Below are 17,544 nucleotides of genomic sequence, written 5' to 3' on the forward strand. Positions count from 1 at the left end.
TATAATGACGCGTGGCGCTTAGTGTGCGATAGGTACGATAACAAGCGACAACTTATTAATCATCATTTAAATGCTCTTTTTAAAATCGAAACTATTACACGCGAGACTGATCGTTCATTACGCTTTGTGGTGGACACAGTTACTAAGAACTTACGTGCATTGTCTAGTTTGGGTCAAGCTACTGAACATTGGGACTTAATGATAATTCATATGATTTGCTCCAAATTAGATCCACGTACACTTACTAAGTGGGAAGAGATGCGTAATTCTTTGGATGATATACCCACACTTACACAATTTAATAAATTTTTAACCGATCGCGCAGACATTTTAGAAACACTTAATCGCAATAGATTGGAGAGGTCTAAGACATCATCCACCTCTTCACGCCCTGCTACAGGTCAGAATTCTATCACTAGCAATCAAACAAAATCTTTTACTTCACTAACTCCAAATAACAATACTAAAGGTTGCGTTATATGCAAAGGTGACCACAGAATATATGATTGCGCTAAGTTCAAGGCTAAAAGTATAGAACAAAGAAAGGCTGACGTACAGCGACTAAAACTGTGCGTAAATTGCCTCAGATTAGGCCATAATCAGCGTAACTGCAGGCTTGGTCCTTGCCGAAAGTGCCAGAAATTCCATAATAGTTTTTTGTGTGATCAAACAGCACCGTCTAATTACAATAGCAATGATTCTACAAACACTACCGAAAAATAGTCAATTTTTCTAGACAACCAGTCAATCAAGTCATATTGTCTACAGCCATAGTCGAAGTTACCAATCCTAAAATAAACAAATCACTAAAAGTCCGTGCTTTACTAGATTGCGGAAGTCAATCATCTTTTTTAACCAATCGTTTGAAAGACATTCTAGGTCTCGAGTCACAGCCTATTAATAAAATTAACGTTATAGGTATTGGCAACAACTCTTCAAATTTCATCACTGAGAGTTGCATTGCACATATTAGTTCAATACACCAAGATTATAACGTTGCTTTGACTTGCTATATACTCAAAGAGTTGACAGGTTCGATTCCTGCTGCTCCTATGAATTTACAAGGTTTTAAAATTCCAAATAATTTGAAACTTGCAGATCCTAATTTCGACATTCCTTCGTCCATCGATGTCTTCATTGGTGCAGACCTCTTCTGGGATGTCCTAGGTAATGATACACTTACCTTAGGTCCAAGTTTTCCAAAATTAAGAAACACAAAATTTGGCTGGATAATTGCCGGTCCAATTTATACAAATGTCAATATGTCCAACAAAATTCAATGCAATAAGTCAATACTAAAACAAAATGAAGAAACAGAAAGTGTACATAAACTATTACCAAAATTCTGGAACATTGAAGAGATTCCAAATAAAACATGCCTTACCAAAACAGAAAAGGCCTGTGAACAACATTTTGTATCCAATACCACTCGATTGTCAAGTGGAAGGTTTTGTGTTCAACTTCCACTAATTGATACACCAGATTGTTTAGGTGACTCCTATTCCATGGCTAAGCAGCGATTTCTAAATTTAGAAAAGCGTTTTAGGAGAAATCCGCAGATTAAAGAACAATACGTCGAATTTATTCGCGAATATGCTGCACTTGGTCATTTAGAAGTTCTTCCTATAACTAAACCACCTGAACTATCCTATTTTTTGTGTCATCATGCTGTATTCAAAGAGACAAGCGAGTCGACGAAAATTAGAGTCGTCTATGACGGATCTGCCCCTACCCCTTCAGGCTACGCGCTCAATGACATTCTAATGGTGGGGCCAAATATCCAGGATTCACTCTTTGCTATTCTAATTCGAGCCAGACAATATAAATTTTTACTAACAGCTGATATCGAAAAAATGTATCGACAAATTGCGTTACATGATGATAATCAAAATCTCCAATTAATTCTATGGCGAGAGCATGAATCGGAACCAATCAAAATATTGCGTCTAAAAACCGTAACTTACGGTCTAGCAAGTTCAAGTTTCTTAAGCACACGTTGTCTGTGGCAATTAGGACACGAGTGTACAGACAAATCAATTGAAACAATAATTAAAAATGATTTCTATGTCGATGATCTCATTACCGGAGCTAACACCGAGGACGAACTGAGACACATTCAAAATTCGGTATCCAATACTCTTAAGTCTGGATGCTTCAACCTTCGGAAATATCGATCTAATTCCAAATCAATTTTGAATGCCATAAATCCAGAAGAAAAATTAAGCATTAGTTCCTCCACTTCCACTTTAGGACTTGGGTGGACTCCGGGGAATGACAAACTTCAGATATCATTCCAGATCCCTGATGAATCATCAAAGGTAACCAAACGTTTAATCTTGTCCTTTACATTCAAAATTTTTGATCCATTGGGTTTGATAAGTCCATGTGTCATTTTACCTAAAATGCTATTGCAGTCTCTGTGGCTTCAAAAACTTGATTGGGATGATCCCGTACCCAGAGACATACAACATGCTTGGGATGAATTTTCCAATACATTGCCAAGTCTTGCAAATTTCGAAGTTCCTCGAAACGTACTTTGTGACAATCCTACAACAATAGAACTTCATTCATTCAGCGACGCTTCACAAAGTGCGTACGGGGCTTGCATTTACATACGATCCATCAACAATGAAGGTATCAGCGTAAACTTATTATGCTCTAAATCTAAAGTATCTCCAATGAAACCAACTACAATACCTCGTTTAGAGCTCAGTGGAGCTCTCCTGGCGGCTAAATTATCTAAGACCGTCGTCGAATCTCTTCGATGCTCGGTTTCGCGTCAGGTGCACTGGTGTGACTCCACAGTGGTTCTTGGATGGCTTAATACTAACTGTCGAAAATTAAAAACATTCGTGGCGAATAGGGTCGTGGAGATATCCGAAACAACAGATATATTTTCATGGCGCTACGTGCCCACTGCACTTAATCCTGCAGACTATATTTCTAGGGGCGTTACTCCTATGGATATAGTATCTAGGCAGATGTGGTGGCATGGTCCCGAGTTCTTACAAAACCCAGAATCAGAATGGCCTGTTCTTCCATCGCAACGCGTTGAGGAGAACCTACCAGAAACTAAAAGCCTTTCAGCTGCGGTAGTAGACATTCCAGATTCTATTATAGAATTTGAACGTTACTCAAAATTATCAAAATTACAAAGAACTTTTGCATACATAAAACGGTTTATTCATAATCTACGACACAAAACAAACAAACTCACAGGCAGTTTATCCTTAGAAGAATTAAATGATGCATTTTCAAATCTTTGTGCCATAGCTCAAAAACAATCTTTTCCAAAGGAATTTAAATTATTAGCAAGTGGAAAGCCAATTAGCAATAATTCTAATATTATATCATTGACACCTTTCTTTGATAAGGATGCAAAATTAATACGAGTTGGTGGCAGAATTGACAATTCTAACTATGATTTCAACAAAAAACATCCTATTTTGCTACACTCAAGTCATCATCTTACTAAATTAATTTTCGAACAGTACCACCTTCGTCATATGCATGCTGGACCACAGCTATTGCTTGCATCAATCCGTGAATCATTATGGCCAGTTAACGGCAGACGCCTTGCTAGAAACACATTTCACAACTGCGTAACATGCAAGCGCCATCAAGGGAAGGCTATCTATCCCATAATGGGTAACTTACCCATCCAAAGAATTACACCTGACTTTCCATTCAAAACTGTGGGAATAGACTTTGCTGGTCCATTCTATATCTCTAATAAGAAGGGTCGTGGGTCCAGAGTCATCAAAGCATATTTGTGTTTATTCGTATGCCTAAGATTCAAATGTTTACATTTAGAAGCTGTCAGTGACCTAACCAAAGAAGGTTTTTTACAAGCGCTACGCCGATTTTCGTCCAGACGCGGAAAACCTACAGAAATTTTTTGCGATAACGCGGGAAATTTTGTCGCGGCAGCCAAGGAAATAGGCAACTTTTTAAAGGTCAATAAACAAACTATCATTGACTCTGCAACTGAAGAACAAATTAAATTCATATTCTCACCCACGTATAGTCCCCACTTTGGTGGCATTTTTGAGGCTGGCGTCAAATCCGCTAAATACCACATCCGTCGCGTCATGGGTAACACCCATCTAAATTTCGAAGAATTAGGAACTTTATTCACTCAAGTTGAAGCTATTTTAAATAGTAGACCTTTATGCCCCCTCACATCCAACCCTACCGACTACCTCTCCTTAACTCCGGGGCACTTTCTGATAGGGCGTCCACTTACTTCGTTGCCATCACCTCCGCTACAAGATTACAATCCAAATCGACTTCGACGCTATGAAAGACTCGAACAAATTCGCCAGCACTTTTGGCAGCGATGGCAAAAAGAATACATCTCAGAACTTCAGCAGCGATCAAAATGGAGAACAAATTCTGCAAAACTAAAAGAAGGAGATCTAGTACTTCTAATAGAGGACAACTTACCTCCACTATGCTGGAAGCTTGGAAGAGTTTCCCGATTATTTCCTGGATCAGATGGAGTATCACGCGTCGCTGAAGTAACTACATCCAAAGGCACCTTCAGAAGACCATACGTAAAACTTTGTCCACTACTTACCTGTGATGATCCAGAAAGTTGAAAGCTGCACTTTCCACGGAGGGGAGGATGTTGAAGCGCCTACAGCTTATTCTCGGCAAATGCACTTTGTTGCGAATATTTTAATAATGTTGACAAAGACCATAAATAATTGTTTATCCTAATGTATTTTTGTATTGTATATATTTTGAATTTAAATTAATTAACTACATAACTAATATATATTTCATGTATTAAATTCAAATCTTACTTATCTAAAATCATAAATTTGTTATCTGTTTGCAATGTCAGTTCATACAACATATTTTATTTAACAACCCTCAATTTTGTATATTTCTAGATTGTCATTTTACGTTTTTATAATCTTTTTTTGTTCTCTTCTCTTGGTTAAAAACCCAAACGGTCTGCGCGCCAATAAATTCATTTTTAGAAGAAATATCTTTAATTTATCATCCACGCATCAACAAAAGGGAACGTCAGCGTATCGTCTTTCGCCACGCCATCAACCAGGCGTCAACCTAATGTAAAAGCGGATCAGCAGCTTCAGTATGTTGACTCGGATACTTTTAGATGACGCCGCGCATACAGCTCGCCGACCTCACACAGGCAAGCGTGGACGAAGAGACTTATGGAGAGGCGTAAGCGTAGAGGCAACTAGCCGTAGCCGCTGCAAGTTGACCACGCACCGCACCGTGGTTCGTGACCTTGTCCCGAGGCGAGGCGATTACGCTACGATTCCGATTAGTGCGTTGCAGTATGGAGTTTCATACAAAGAACCCACCGGAACCCACCGGAAGAACGTATCAAATGGAGGACGGCTCCAGTTGATATGGCGACGATCCCTTTGCGAGTTGATATGTGTGCTATGACCTTAAACCAATTTACTAATTACTTTTTTTTTATTCAGATACAAGTTAGCCCTTGACTGCAATCTCACCTGGTGGTAAGTGATGATGCGGTCTAAGATGGAAGCGGGCTAACCTGGAAGGGGTATGCAGTTTTCATTAAACCCATACTCCTTTGGTTTCCACGGCATCGTACCGGAACGCCAAATCGCTTGGTGGCACGGCTTTGCCGGTACCAGATCAAAAATTAGGTTCATTTTACTTTGAGGTCTTTGTTGATAGAATCAACGTTTGTGAGAAGTAAAATTTCATACTAAGCGTACAGTATATACTCGCAACTTGAAGTAAGTTTATGGAGGAAGGAGTTATTACGTTTGGAATTACCGCCATAAAGGGGTCGTCGGTCGAAAGGATATAAATAAGTTAATGGCGTTGGAAATGACTTAGATTGTAGGCTCATCACATAATATTTCCTCCTGAAAAAGAAATCTATCTTAAAATTTTCAGATATTTTCTTTTGAAATTTTAAAACCAATTTACCAAAAAAAACTTGAAAACCTAGAAAAATGCTTCATTTTCAAAAGTTAATTTTAGTACCTACTATCTGATGCCCGCATTTTCGTCCGCGTGGGTTTAAAATTAGGTGGGAACTCTTTAATTTTCCGGGTGAAAACTGAAACAAAAAACCACGTTAATCCGTTGTTCTGTTGCAGCAAACCAACAAACAAACACGTTTTATATTATTAATGGTAAATAATACCACCCATTAGAAGTAATCTGAAGTAAATTAAAATATTTTTTTTAAAGCAAATCTTCCACCATTGGGTCGTTGAAATCGAGGTGTAGCTCATGACACCTTGACGGTCTCAGGGAGATAGTTTTCATTTTAAAAATAAACTTATATTATATTGTACAAAAATAAACTTATATTATTTTGACCGATGACCTGAAGAAGGTGGCGGGGAGCGGGTGGATGAGGAAGGCGGAGGACCGTGTTTGGTGGCGCGCTCTTGGAAAGGCCTATGTCCAGCAGTGGACGCATACAGGCTGATGGATGGATGGATGGATTATTTTGTATAGGTACCTACGTGATAACACTATGCGCTTGATAGAGAATGTAGCGCAATGATATGAAAACATTTCAGCCTCTGTTATAATAGCTATTCATACGGTATTTCATTAACGGGAGTGCCTTTGCAAACACCGTGATGGTAAGGTTAATTAACATTATACCTGGATGTAGGTATCCCTAACTTTACATGAACATGTACGTACATTACATATACCTACTACGATTACTATGTTTAGAATAAAAGCTTTCTCAAAGCTACAATACTGATAAGAAAACGCAGATTCACTTATCGCATCGAGCAATGTGTTATGCTTGAAACTCAGTAACCTCAGAATGAGATTCAGAGTTACGAAGAGGGATCAGAGTACAGAGTACCCAATACAATTCTGTCGTAAACAGTACACGCGTGAAAATTCCTAAAAAGTTTACATATTTAAAATATCTAAGTAAATCTTCAATTAGGTACCCAAAGTGTTTCAATAAAATTGTAATTCTTATTTCGCTAAGTTTTCCCAGATAGGACATACGTGAGTTAGTAATGAATAACTCACACACAAGTATAGTAATTAGATGAACATTTCCCTGTTTGTCACAGCATCCATTCAGGCATTTCATTAATGGAAGTGCTTCAGTAAACACGGTGAAGGTATGTCAATTAATATTACATGGGTGCGTGCTCATGACTCGATGTGAGTTTATAGCAGGAGTCCAGCGATATGTTCTGCTAGATGTGGCGCTTCATAGTAACAATATGTTCCAATAGACATGTCCGCGCCCCTGTTAATCGTAGCCCACTTTAGACGCAATCCGTTTCTACAAACACAGATAAGTTAGAACAGAGTAATAGGTACTAAAGCTACCCTTACTTATTAAAATATGATATCGTGAATATTAACACAGGATGTTACCAGAACGCTAGCACAAACATAGCGACCTTATTATACTACTCGTACCTTAACACAATCCAATGCCAATAACCATTTGCCTTAGTAATTTAGTATTAATTAATCTTGTAGTTTTAGTAATTTAGTATTTTTCAAACCCGTGTTGTACAGCGTGCAAAACTCTGGTCAATGCCCCACCTGCGACGCGACATTGACTTCGAGTGATCTATTTACGGAACGTTCGTTGCCCTTTAGCGTCAGTTGTATTTTAATTGTAACATTTTGTGAACTTTTTAATTGCAGGATTTAAAAAAAATCGCAGTTTTTTTTGTTATTTTATCAGTACTCATCATTACTATCAAAAACGAAGACAGGTCTTCGTTTTTGCTAGCGTTCTGGTTACACCCTGTATAATTCTCACGTATGTTTCATTTTTACAAACGTATTGCGTGTAAAGCGGATTACGATTGAAAGAAGTGTGGACATCGATGTTCGTTGGAATATGTTGATATTATGAAGCGCCGCATCTAGTGGAATATGTATATCGTTGCAGGAGTCTCATTGCGTTGGAATTACCGCCATAAAAGTTTCTCGGTCGAATGTATTCTGCAGAAATTTTGTTGAAATAACTCAAAGTTTTTGGATTTAGATTTCTTAATGTTTTGTCGTTCAGAAGAACGAGCTCGTTTATCCAGAAACCTTGGAATAATATAAAAGTTGATCGGTTTTTAGAATTAAGGGAAAATGTTTCTGCTATAACTTTAGAGAGTTTTTAAAAATCCCATGATAATTCTTTGGTTTTCTGAGATAAAAAGTAACCATCTGTCTCCGAGTCCGGCATGCAAAAAGCTATCTCTGTACCAATTTTCGTGTAAGGCGTTAAACGGATGGCCCGTGAAAAGGTCAGACATTGGAATAATCGTAGTTAGTATGTATTGATTTCGTAAAACTTACAAATAAGTGAGTACCTATTTCATGAATTTCATGAATTAAAATCGGTTGCGGAACTAGATCTAAAAAATCATCTATTTATTTACTTCACAATAGGAGTTTTGTTTTTTAACCCCCGACCCAAAAAGAGGGGTGTTATAAGTTTGACGTGTGTATCTGTGTACATCTGTCTGTGGCATCGTAGCTCCTAAACTAATGAACCAATTTTATTTTAGTTTTTTTTGTTTATAAAGTGGCTTGATCGAGAGTGTTCTTAGCTATAATCCAAGAAAATCGGTTCAGCCGTTTGAAAGTTATCAGCTCTTTTCTAGTTACTGTAACCCCTAACCAAATTTTTTATTTACACTTGTTATAATATAAAATCACCTACAATTTGTAATTTAACCTAATATATGTAAATACCTGTATGTGTTCAAAAAACATATTTATTTATAATTTAATATATTTACCTATATTTAAATGTAAATACCTATAGAAATATTAGCTTACGCAATATTTATCTTATTAGATGAAGTGCCTCAGCAAACACTATAAACGTATGCCAATTAACATTACTGTGGTACTTGGGCTCCGATATGGGTTTATGGTTGCAGCCGTTTCAACCGCAGAATTGCCGCTATAAAGGCTCGTGGAGCAAATGTGTTTTAAAAGAAGCACGGTTGGTTAAATGACTTTATTAAATCACTTTAACCATAGAAAACCCTAACCACAACCAAATTAATGTGTAATCACGTATAGGGTTGTAAATTTATCTTTATCTTATCTTAATTAATCTCAAAAAGATTCAAAAGATTATCAAACTGAATAAGATATCATGACTGTCTACAAAATATACTATTACAACTACACGACTGCGAATGTCTGGAAGACAACTACAAAAATATATTATTATAGGTAGAACCGATAACTGATACTGAGCACAGGTTACCTTTCAGAATGATAGATGATAGATAGACACAAGGGACGGATGGACAGACAGACAGACAGACAACAAAGTGATCCAATAAGGTTCCGTTTTTCCTTTGAGGTACGGAACCCTAAAAATGAAAATAAAATTCAGATCTAGTGTTGTAATGTACACATATTTTGAACTATTCATCATGTTAACGAGGCCGTGTAAATAGATGCCGCGAATATTAATGATACGTGTGACAAACTAACAATTCCATTACAGCCAGTCTGTTACGTGCAGAGATGATTAATCATATTTCATTTGTCCGTTAAATTCGCGTTGCTTCCTATTGGGCCATCTAATAATGTCTACGTAACAAGGGAAGGATGCGAAGGATTGTAGTCATAGAATCTAGGAGAAAATTAGCCCTATTTTTAACCGACTTCAAAAAAGGAATAGGTGCTAAATTCGTCGGAATCTTTTTTTTTTGTTGAGATTGTTCTGACTGTAGACGTCAGTCAGAACTATCTCCATGAAAAAAAAAGAGTCAGTCAAATGAAAGGAAGTCAGTTTTTCTAAGTCACTGCCATTTTGCGTCTATTGTATTGCATCACTGTATTTTGGTCAGCCTTTGACCTAAGTGGCGGTAGTAAACAGCGCAGAACATATAGCAGAACGTGCACAAGCGAAACTTCATTGATCGGGATTCATTTGCTGTTACCCATTTGAGGAGTTTCGTTCTATTCATCAGATCTTCACGGACATGAAATTATCCCGATATGTAAAAATAAATTGTGAGTATTGGTCCATAATTGACGGATTTATGGAGTTATTATCTACAAACATTTTGGTACCGCATCTCGATTGAACACTATTGCTCTTCGGGATGAAAACTATCATAATTATATGTTAACCCGAAGTAGTAGCTATAAGTATGGTAACTTGCGTTTATATCCATTCTACGTTGTTACTTAGATCCTGATCTATTATTTTTACTTACATTTAAACACTTTATAGGTACAAACTATTTTGTGCGCCATTTCAATAAAATAAAATAAAGCTTCAGTAATCATCGGATTTGATATGGGGTTTAGCATTGTATAATAATATTCTAATTCTCTTAGTTTAAGTTTATAGCAAGCAATTTGCAAGCTACGACTCGTCTCACATAGTTTGGTCTAGACATATTATGGACCACTTGCCACTTGTTTTGGACTGGTGACTAATAGGCATACTAGCGCCGAAGCGGACGCTCGTCAAGAACATTCCCGGTAAAGGTCAACCGTGGCAAATGGGTTACAGATACACACTAGGGTTGTAATGAAGCCACGCTAGTTCCTTTGCTTTTTAATTCAATTACTTATACAATATGGTACTCCGCGTATTTCTAGATCTTCCAACTTAATTAGAAGCAGAAATATATCTATAATATTTACACAAATACGTAAAAACATTTCTCAGCGAAAAAAAACCGGCCAAGTGCTAGTCAAACTCGCGCACTGAGGGTTCCGTACTCAGGTATTTTTTCCAACATTTTGCACGATAAATCAAAAACTATTATACATAAAAATAAATAAAAATCTGTTTTAGAATGTACAGGTAAAGCCCTTTCATATGATATCCCACTTGGTATAAGTTTGACACACATTTTTATTTTTTTTAATGATGTAACCACAAATTCGCGGTTTTCAGATTTATTCCTGTACTAATTGTGCTATAAGATCTACCTACCTGCCCAATTTAATGATTCTAGGTCAACGGGAAGTACCCTTTAGGTTTTCTTGATAGACACGACGGATGGACGGACGGACAGACAGACAGACAGACAACAAAGTGATCCTATAAGGATTCCGTTTTTCTTTTTGAGGTACGGAACCCTAAGGTATAAATTAATTGTACAGTCAGTAACAAAGCTATGCCACCCGTCCATAGGTTCAAACCCAGCTTTGTTCCTGACTGTACCTACCTACCTACTCAACCAGACATCAAGCCATCCTATATTTACATTCTACATAACGACAGGCTTTTGAACTGGAAAAATACTCGCTGTGCGGGAAAATCCTCGTGAAAAATATGTGTCCACTTGACATTTTCTTGGGAAAGGTTTCAGAAGTGAAGTCAAGAGTACTCAAAGGTCAAACAACTTTAACTAAAGGTTTAAGAACTTACACTAAGTACTTACTAGTAAATATTATGTATTTTCTGAGTAGATATTTTCGAAACAAGTCCTTTGAATTAAGGTCAGGTCTCAGGTGAAGAAAGATATTGGAATAAAGTTATGGTTAGGTACACAAAACAAAACAAACTAGATAAACGAAAATTAGAAACTCGACTACTAACACTAAGTTATATTTAAATTATTACCTATTAGTAAACAACAGATTAACAGTAGAGTTACCGGTTCCGTGCCTCAAAATGAAAAACGGAATAACTGAATCACACGTTCTTAAAACTTTTGTCTGTCTGTCTGTCCGACCATTCGTGTGTTTCAATTTTCAAAGTAAGATAACTATTGATTTATCGTGCAAAATGTCGGAATAATACCCAAGTACAGAACTCTCGGTACGCGAGTCTGACTCACACTTGGCGGGTTCTTTCTATATAGCTAACTATAATAAATTATACAGTCTGAGTTAAAGGAACTTTCATTTCATATCAAACTGGATACTTTATCTATTTTATTCTTTACCTCTTATTCGGCGGGTCGGGGGTTCGATTCCGGGCATCCAACTCGGAGTTATGTGCGTTAATATCATAGCGTCATATCATGCGTGCTTGGGGAAACCGGCATGCCTGAGAGTTCTCCATAATGTTTTCAAAGATATGGGAAGTCTGCTAATCTGCATTTGACCAGCGTGGTTGCTTTGGCCAATACCCTTCTCATTCTGAGAGGACACTCGGCTCAGAAGTGGCGATAGGATTAAGATAGAAAGATGTTTGTCAGATTCGTCACATAGGCTGTACATAGGACACGTGGCGCTCACACTCGTATACTCGTAACTTCTGTATAAATCGCGTCTGGGATAGCAACATACCTATAAATAAAAGTCAGTAAACGGTGTCCGGACGTGATGACTGAAACGCGTGTCTTGAATGGTCCGCCTACGAACTAACACCTATATAATATACCTACATATTATGTCGGTATGTGTATAACGACCTGTACTGTATACCAGCACAATAGGTTAGCGTTATTTTTGTCCGACGTCTGCGATACCAGACGTGCTAAATGCTAATGGCAAAGGATCATTAATTGTTTGGTGAGCTTCGTGATATACCGAGTGAGTCGTAGCATGGAGATATAAAATCTCGTGAATTCCTCTTACATCAATGGTACCTAGTACCTAGGTACTAGCACATAATATTCTGTGCTTTGAATCATCATCATCGTCAACAATAAGCGTCCGTTGCTGGACAAGATTTCTTGTAGGTATAGGGACTTAGCGTCTTGCGCCGCCTGATTCCAGCGGCTCCCTGCTACTCGGTTGATCTCGTCTGTCCACATATTGGCAGGTATTTCAATGCTGCACTTTTCAGTGCGAGATCACCGTTTACCAGTTTTTCAAACTATGTGTCCTGCCTATTGCAGTTAGTTAGTTATTACCAGTTGAGCTTTGTCAGTTACTCTGGTTCTCTTACTTAATTACTCTTATTTACTTACTCTTACTCTTATCTCTATCTACTTAATTACTCTTACTCTTAACTCTTATTTAATTAGTAACTTAAGTTTTTGATTTTGATTCTTAATATTTGCACAGTATCGGCGACAGTTGATTGTGTAAGGGATTTTTCTGATTTATTGTTAACTTGTTATTAACCCTCGACCCAAAAAGAGGGGTGTTATAAGTTTGACGTGTGTACCTGTGTATCTGTCTGTGGCATCGTAGCTCCTAAACTAATGAACCGATTTTAATTTAGTTTTTTGTTTGAAAGGTGGCTTGATCGACAGTGTTCTTAGCTATAATCCAAGAAAATCGGTTCAGCCGTTTGAAAGTTATCAGCTCTTTTCTAGTTACTGTAACCTTCACTTGTCGGGGGAGTTATAAATTTTTAATTTACACTTGTAGTAATATTGCCGGTAACAAAGTTGCCAAGCTGCAACTTTGATGCTACAACATTTCAAGACTTTTCATGAAATTAAACAACGTAAATTAAATTTCATTTTTACAGCTGCTCCACTAAATTTTATGGCATTAAGCAAATGGCATAATATCTTGCAACTTTGCAACTTTTTATAAGTGAAAAATGTACGGACGTAAAAAAGAGAAGAGTGGAACTTAGTTGAACAGAAGAAATTGGCATTTTGGATGGTAGTTACATCCATATTTTTATTTTTATCTCATCTAGACTCTACTTCTGACTATTACTGAACTAATTTTAATGCGGTTTTCAGCCTTATAAAATTATTATCGGCCATGTCATGTTCCACAGTCTTGTTTTTTAGGTAGGTATACCATTGTAATCATTAGGATTTTTTATAGTGATAAACCCGCAGTTTACACAATATAGGTAAAGACTTTCACAGTATCTACGTACAGTTTACACAGTGGACGGTAAAACTAACATTTAACATAACAGTTTCCCATAACAATGGCGGTACGTTTATTTTCATAGCGTTAGCGTCAATATTTTCCTTTGTAACAAGAATTATTGAACGGCTCAATTATTTGATATCTGGAAACTGGATTCTCCGTATCAGTAGAATTATGGAGATTTTGATTTCTAGCACATTGGACATCAGCAGAGTGAACTAATCAGTCAAAAAATCGGAATCATATTATACCTACTTATACAAATAACGATATGAGCTTGGAATTAGGTGGTTTTTAGTATCCACTTTACTATCTTGATATTATCCATACTAATATGTATTATAAATTCGGAAGTATGTCCGTCCGTCTATCTGCTAGCATCCCACGGCCAATCTATGCAACTCATTTTAGCTAAAGGTACAAAGTTGAAGACATCTTCTATTTGGGACAAAAGTTAAGACATTGCCTATTTTTTTTTTGTAAATTTTAATCTTTATAGCCTTATCCAAAAAAGTACCACAAACATTTTTGTCAACCGTCGCAAAATCCCTGGTCCTAAAATATAGGCATTCAACAGGTACGAGCCAAATCAAATCGTGATTTGTCGGCTAATCTTTTGCTCGTTAACGAGGCTGTCGACGACAACCACGGTTGATTTGGTGAATAAATTATTCATACAGTAATGGAAAATTAGTCGCGTGTGAAGCCAGTGAAATGAAATGAAATGATTAGCAAATTGTTTTTATTAACAAGTTCGCAAGGTGGGATGTTATTGTTCTTCCACCTGAGCAAAGCCAAAGCCAGCTAGTTTATAATAAAACTATCTGATGCCCACGACTTCGTCCGCGTGGATTTAGTTTTTTAAAAATCCCGTGGAAACTCTTTGATTTTCCGCGATAAATAGTAGCCTATGTTACACTACGTCCTTTTCTCCTTCTAATTAAAAAAATCAAGTCGATTGGTTGCTTAGTTAGGGCGTGAAGGACAGACAAGCAAACACACTTTCGCATTTTAATATTAGTACGATGATGTGTTTAAATCAACGATTGTAAACCATAGGAAGGCAAATGTGACGCGTATAAAAAATATGAAACGATAAAAATCTCATGAATTTTGCGAGATTTTTGCGAATCAATCGAGAGACGGGTTACGTTCAATTTAAGGAGAGGCTATGAATGATAAGCAGGCCATATTGTGTTTTGAAGAAATATGTTTTCGTGAAATATTCAATCAACAGGCTTAAATAACGATATCGTGAATTTCCATTTCGTGCTCTCTTTGTTTGCGGTCGGCTGTCGGTCGCAATCACAACGGATTTAGTGAACGAATAATCAACTTGTGTGCGCAATCGATCGCGTTAAGCCCAGAGGTCCATTCATATTTACAATCACACGTGAACAAAACCTCGGATTACTTGAAGTATTTGAAAAAGGTAGCCCCCACTGTAGCAGAGTGCAGACCAAGCATAATCCGTGCGACGCCATTTTCTCTTTCTCAGGTTATTCCACTAATCCCCATTGACAATCCCCATCAATTAGGATTTGTAAACTTGTCTTCTACAAATCCCCACTGACTCTCTAGAGCTCCTTAAAGGTGATTTGTGAATTCCCATTGACACTCTAGATCTCCTAATGGGGATATGTGAACTTTTTACACAGTTCTTCATTGCTTTTAAAAATAAAATACAAGCAACCTATATAATGTAAGAATTATAAATCTCCATAAGGAGTTCTAGAGAGTGTCAATGGAGTTATGTGGAAGAAAAGTTAAAAAATCCCCATTGATGGGGTTTGTCAATGGGGATTTGTGACAGAAAAGTTCACAAATCCCCATTGATGGGGATTGTCAATGGGGATTAGTGGAATAACCAGTTTTTTCGAGTCTTTTAATAGACAAATTCGTGTGGCATTGTGCAAGGCTGCTGAAAATCGTAACCCCTCCTTGTCGTTAGCCACTTTAATATTAGTGTAGATGTTGGAACAATTCGTAGCTGCTACGTGATGAGGTCGGCTAAGTACATCCAAGTGGCAGTAAAACATTACGATTCCCATTACCTTCGATACCCTTACAAATTCTCACACGGTATTACAGAGACCATTCAATTTTATTGCCTGCGTGTATGTTAGACACGTAGGTACTTATAAACACATTCAGATAATATGTTTCAGATAATAAGAAAGCTTTTTGCTTAGCTTATTCGGTTGGTGTACTTTAAAGAACACAGATTAAGGGATGATTTATGCTATGCCGTGCCGGGCCCGAGCCGTGTCACGTCCGTGACACACAATTGAAAATTTGTATGAGGTCACATCAGACGGTGCCGTGTCCGAGACTTCTGAGCCTCGTCCGTGTTACGTTTCTTCATAAAATTACAATCCGTGCATCGTCTACGCGTCGGACGTGTCTCGAACGTGACACGCCTCGAGCCCGGCACGGTCTAGCATAAATCATCCCTAAGAGATAATTTGGCTATACTCGTGGGGCAATCACATCTGCTTGGCAGACACTCTGTTGCTATATCCTAAAATGCATCATTGCAGCAAAGAAAACCTTCCAATCAATGCAATCTAGATTGTAATTAGATTGAAGCAACTTTTTTGGAATCAACCTGCTGAGTTCTTGACCGCCAATAAATTATAATTGGCAAAATATAAGCTCTTTTTATTCACGTAATAATTAAACCTGTGTATAATGGCAAATTTACGCCGAAGTAATAAAATGCAATGATGCGGCATAATACAAATTAATTTGGAATATGTACGAGTATGATACAAAAATTACATGTAAAACTATTCTTTTCACGATACTCCCTGCGAAAAAGGATACTAATTAATTAGATTTAGACCTATTAATCTAGTTTAGAGAATTTGAACAAACTTTAAGCCTTTAGTCAACAGAATAAAGAGTCCCATCCCAGAACTAAATAAAAATTAATACCTACAGAGGTTTTACAGCATAAAAGTTGTAAGAAAGCGGGAGTTATTAATAAAGCGGAGTACATTATAAACCGGCACAGAACCCAGAAGGTCAAGAGTTGGGTCTGTTTCAGCGGCGATCGCTTTGTCCGCATTGTTTACATTGGCCTGCTATTTCTGATTCATCTGGGCATTGTTAGATGGTTTACAGCGCTCAGTGGACGAGCGGGCTGCCGGGTACATGTTTGTGGCGCTACGCGTCTTCTGCGGTGCAGGTTTTACTGTTTGTTCAGAGTTTCTTTTGATTTTATATGCAATATTTGGTTGGGATCTTACTTTTTATGGCAAAACTAGAGGACTTGGTTTGCGTGAATTTTTTAAAAGTCGCACGGAAGTTCAGAATTAAAAGAAGTTCACGTCACTAACCAGGTCTTTAACTTTTATAATATATTCTCGCGAAAAATCACATGGATATATTAGTACGTGATTGAGGGACAATGGCATGAAAATTGGCAATCCCGCAGGAAAAGTTTGTTTTCCCGGAATAAAAAGTATTTTTTGTCATCCATGTAAAAATCACGTCGTTCCGTTTCTCCGTTGCGGCGTGATTGGAGGACAAAAGTTCTTATAGTATTAAGTATTTATCAAAAGTTACTTGTAAAAAATATCTAAGTACCTAATTACCTAGTTAACTATAAAGTAGATATGTATCTAAATGTTTATTGATAAATTATAAATATTTATAAATACTTATAAATACTACTTTAGTTTTTAATTATTTACGTAAGTCGTGCCTACTGCAAGGTATCGTCAAGGTCTGCATCTGTACGTAGCTGAAATTCCTCGAACACATACAAAGCGATTTGCTTCCTCGTTTCTAATTCGAACTGCTAGG

General features: G+C 37.3%; 2 protein-coding genes across 3 annotated transcripts in view; one reads left to right on the plus strand and one right to left on the minus strand.

Moving 5' to 3' along the window:
- The window catches only part of LOC123872202 (voltage-dependent T-type calcium channel subunit alpha-1G-like), a 176,556-nt gene that overhangs the window by 95,445 nt on the left and 63,567 nt on the right, over positions 1-17,544 (minus strand). The gene's annotated exons all lie outside the window — the stretch shown is intronic.
- LOC123872203 lies at positions 2,596-4,903 on the plus strand. Its single transcript, XM_045916389.1, has one exon. It carries the CDS (start codon positions 2,679-2,681, stop codon positions 4,599-4,601), a length of 1,923 nt encoding a protein of 640 aa, XP_045772345.1. The 5' UTR covers positions 2,596-2,678; the 3' UTR covers positions 4,602-4,903.

The sequence above is a fragment of the Maniola jurtina genome, chromosome 14 (assembly GCF_905333055.1).
Source record: "Maniola jurtina chromosome 14, ilManJurt1.1, whole genome shotgun sequence".
Classification (NCBI taxonomy): Eukaryota; Metazoa; Arthropoda; class Insecta; order Lepidoptera; family Nymphalidae; genus Maniola; species Maniola jurtina.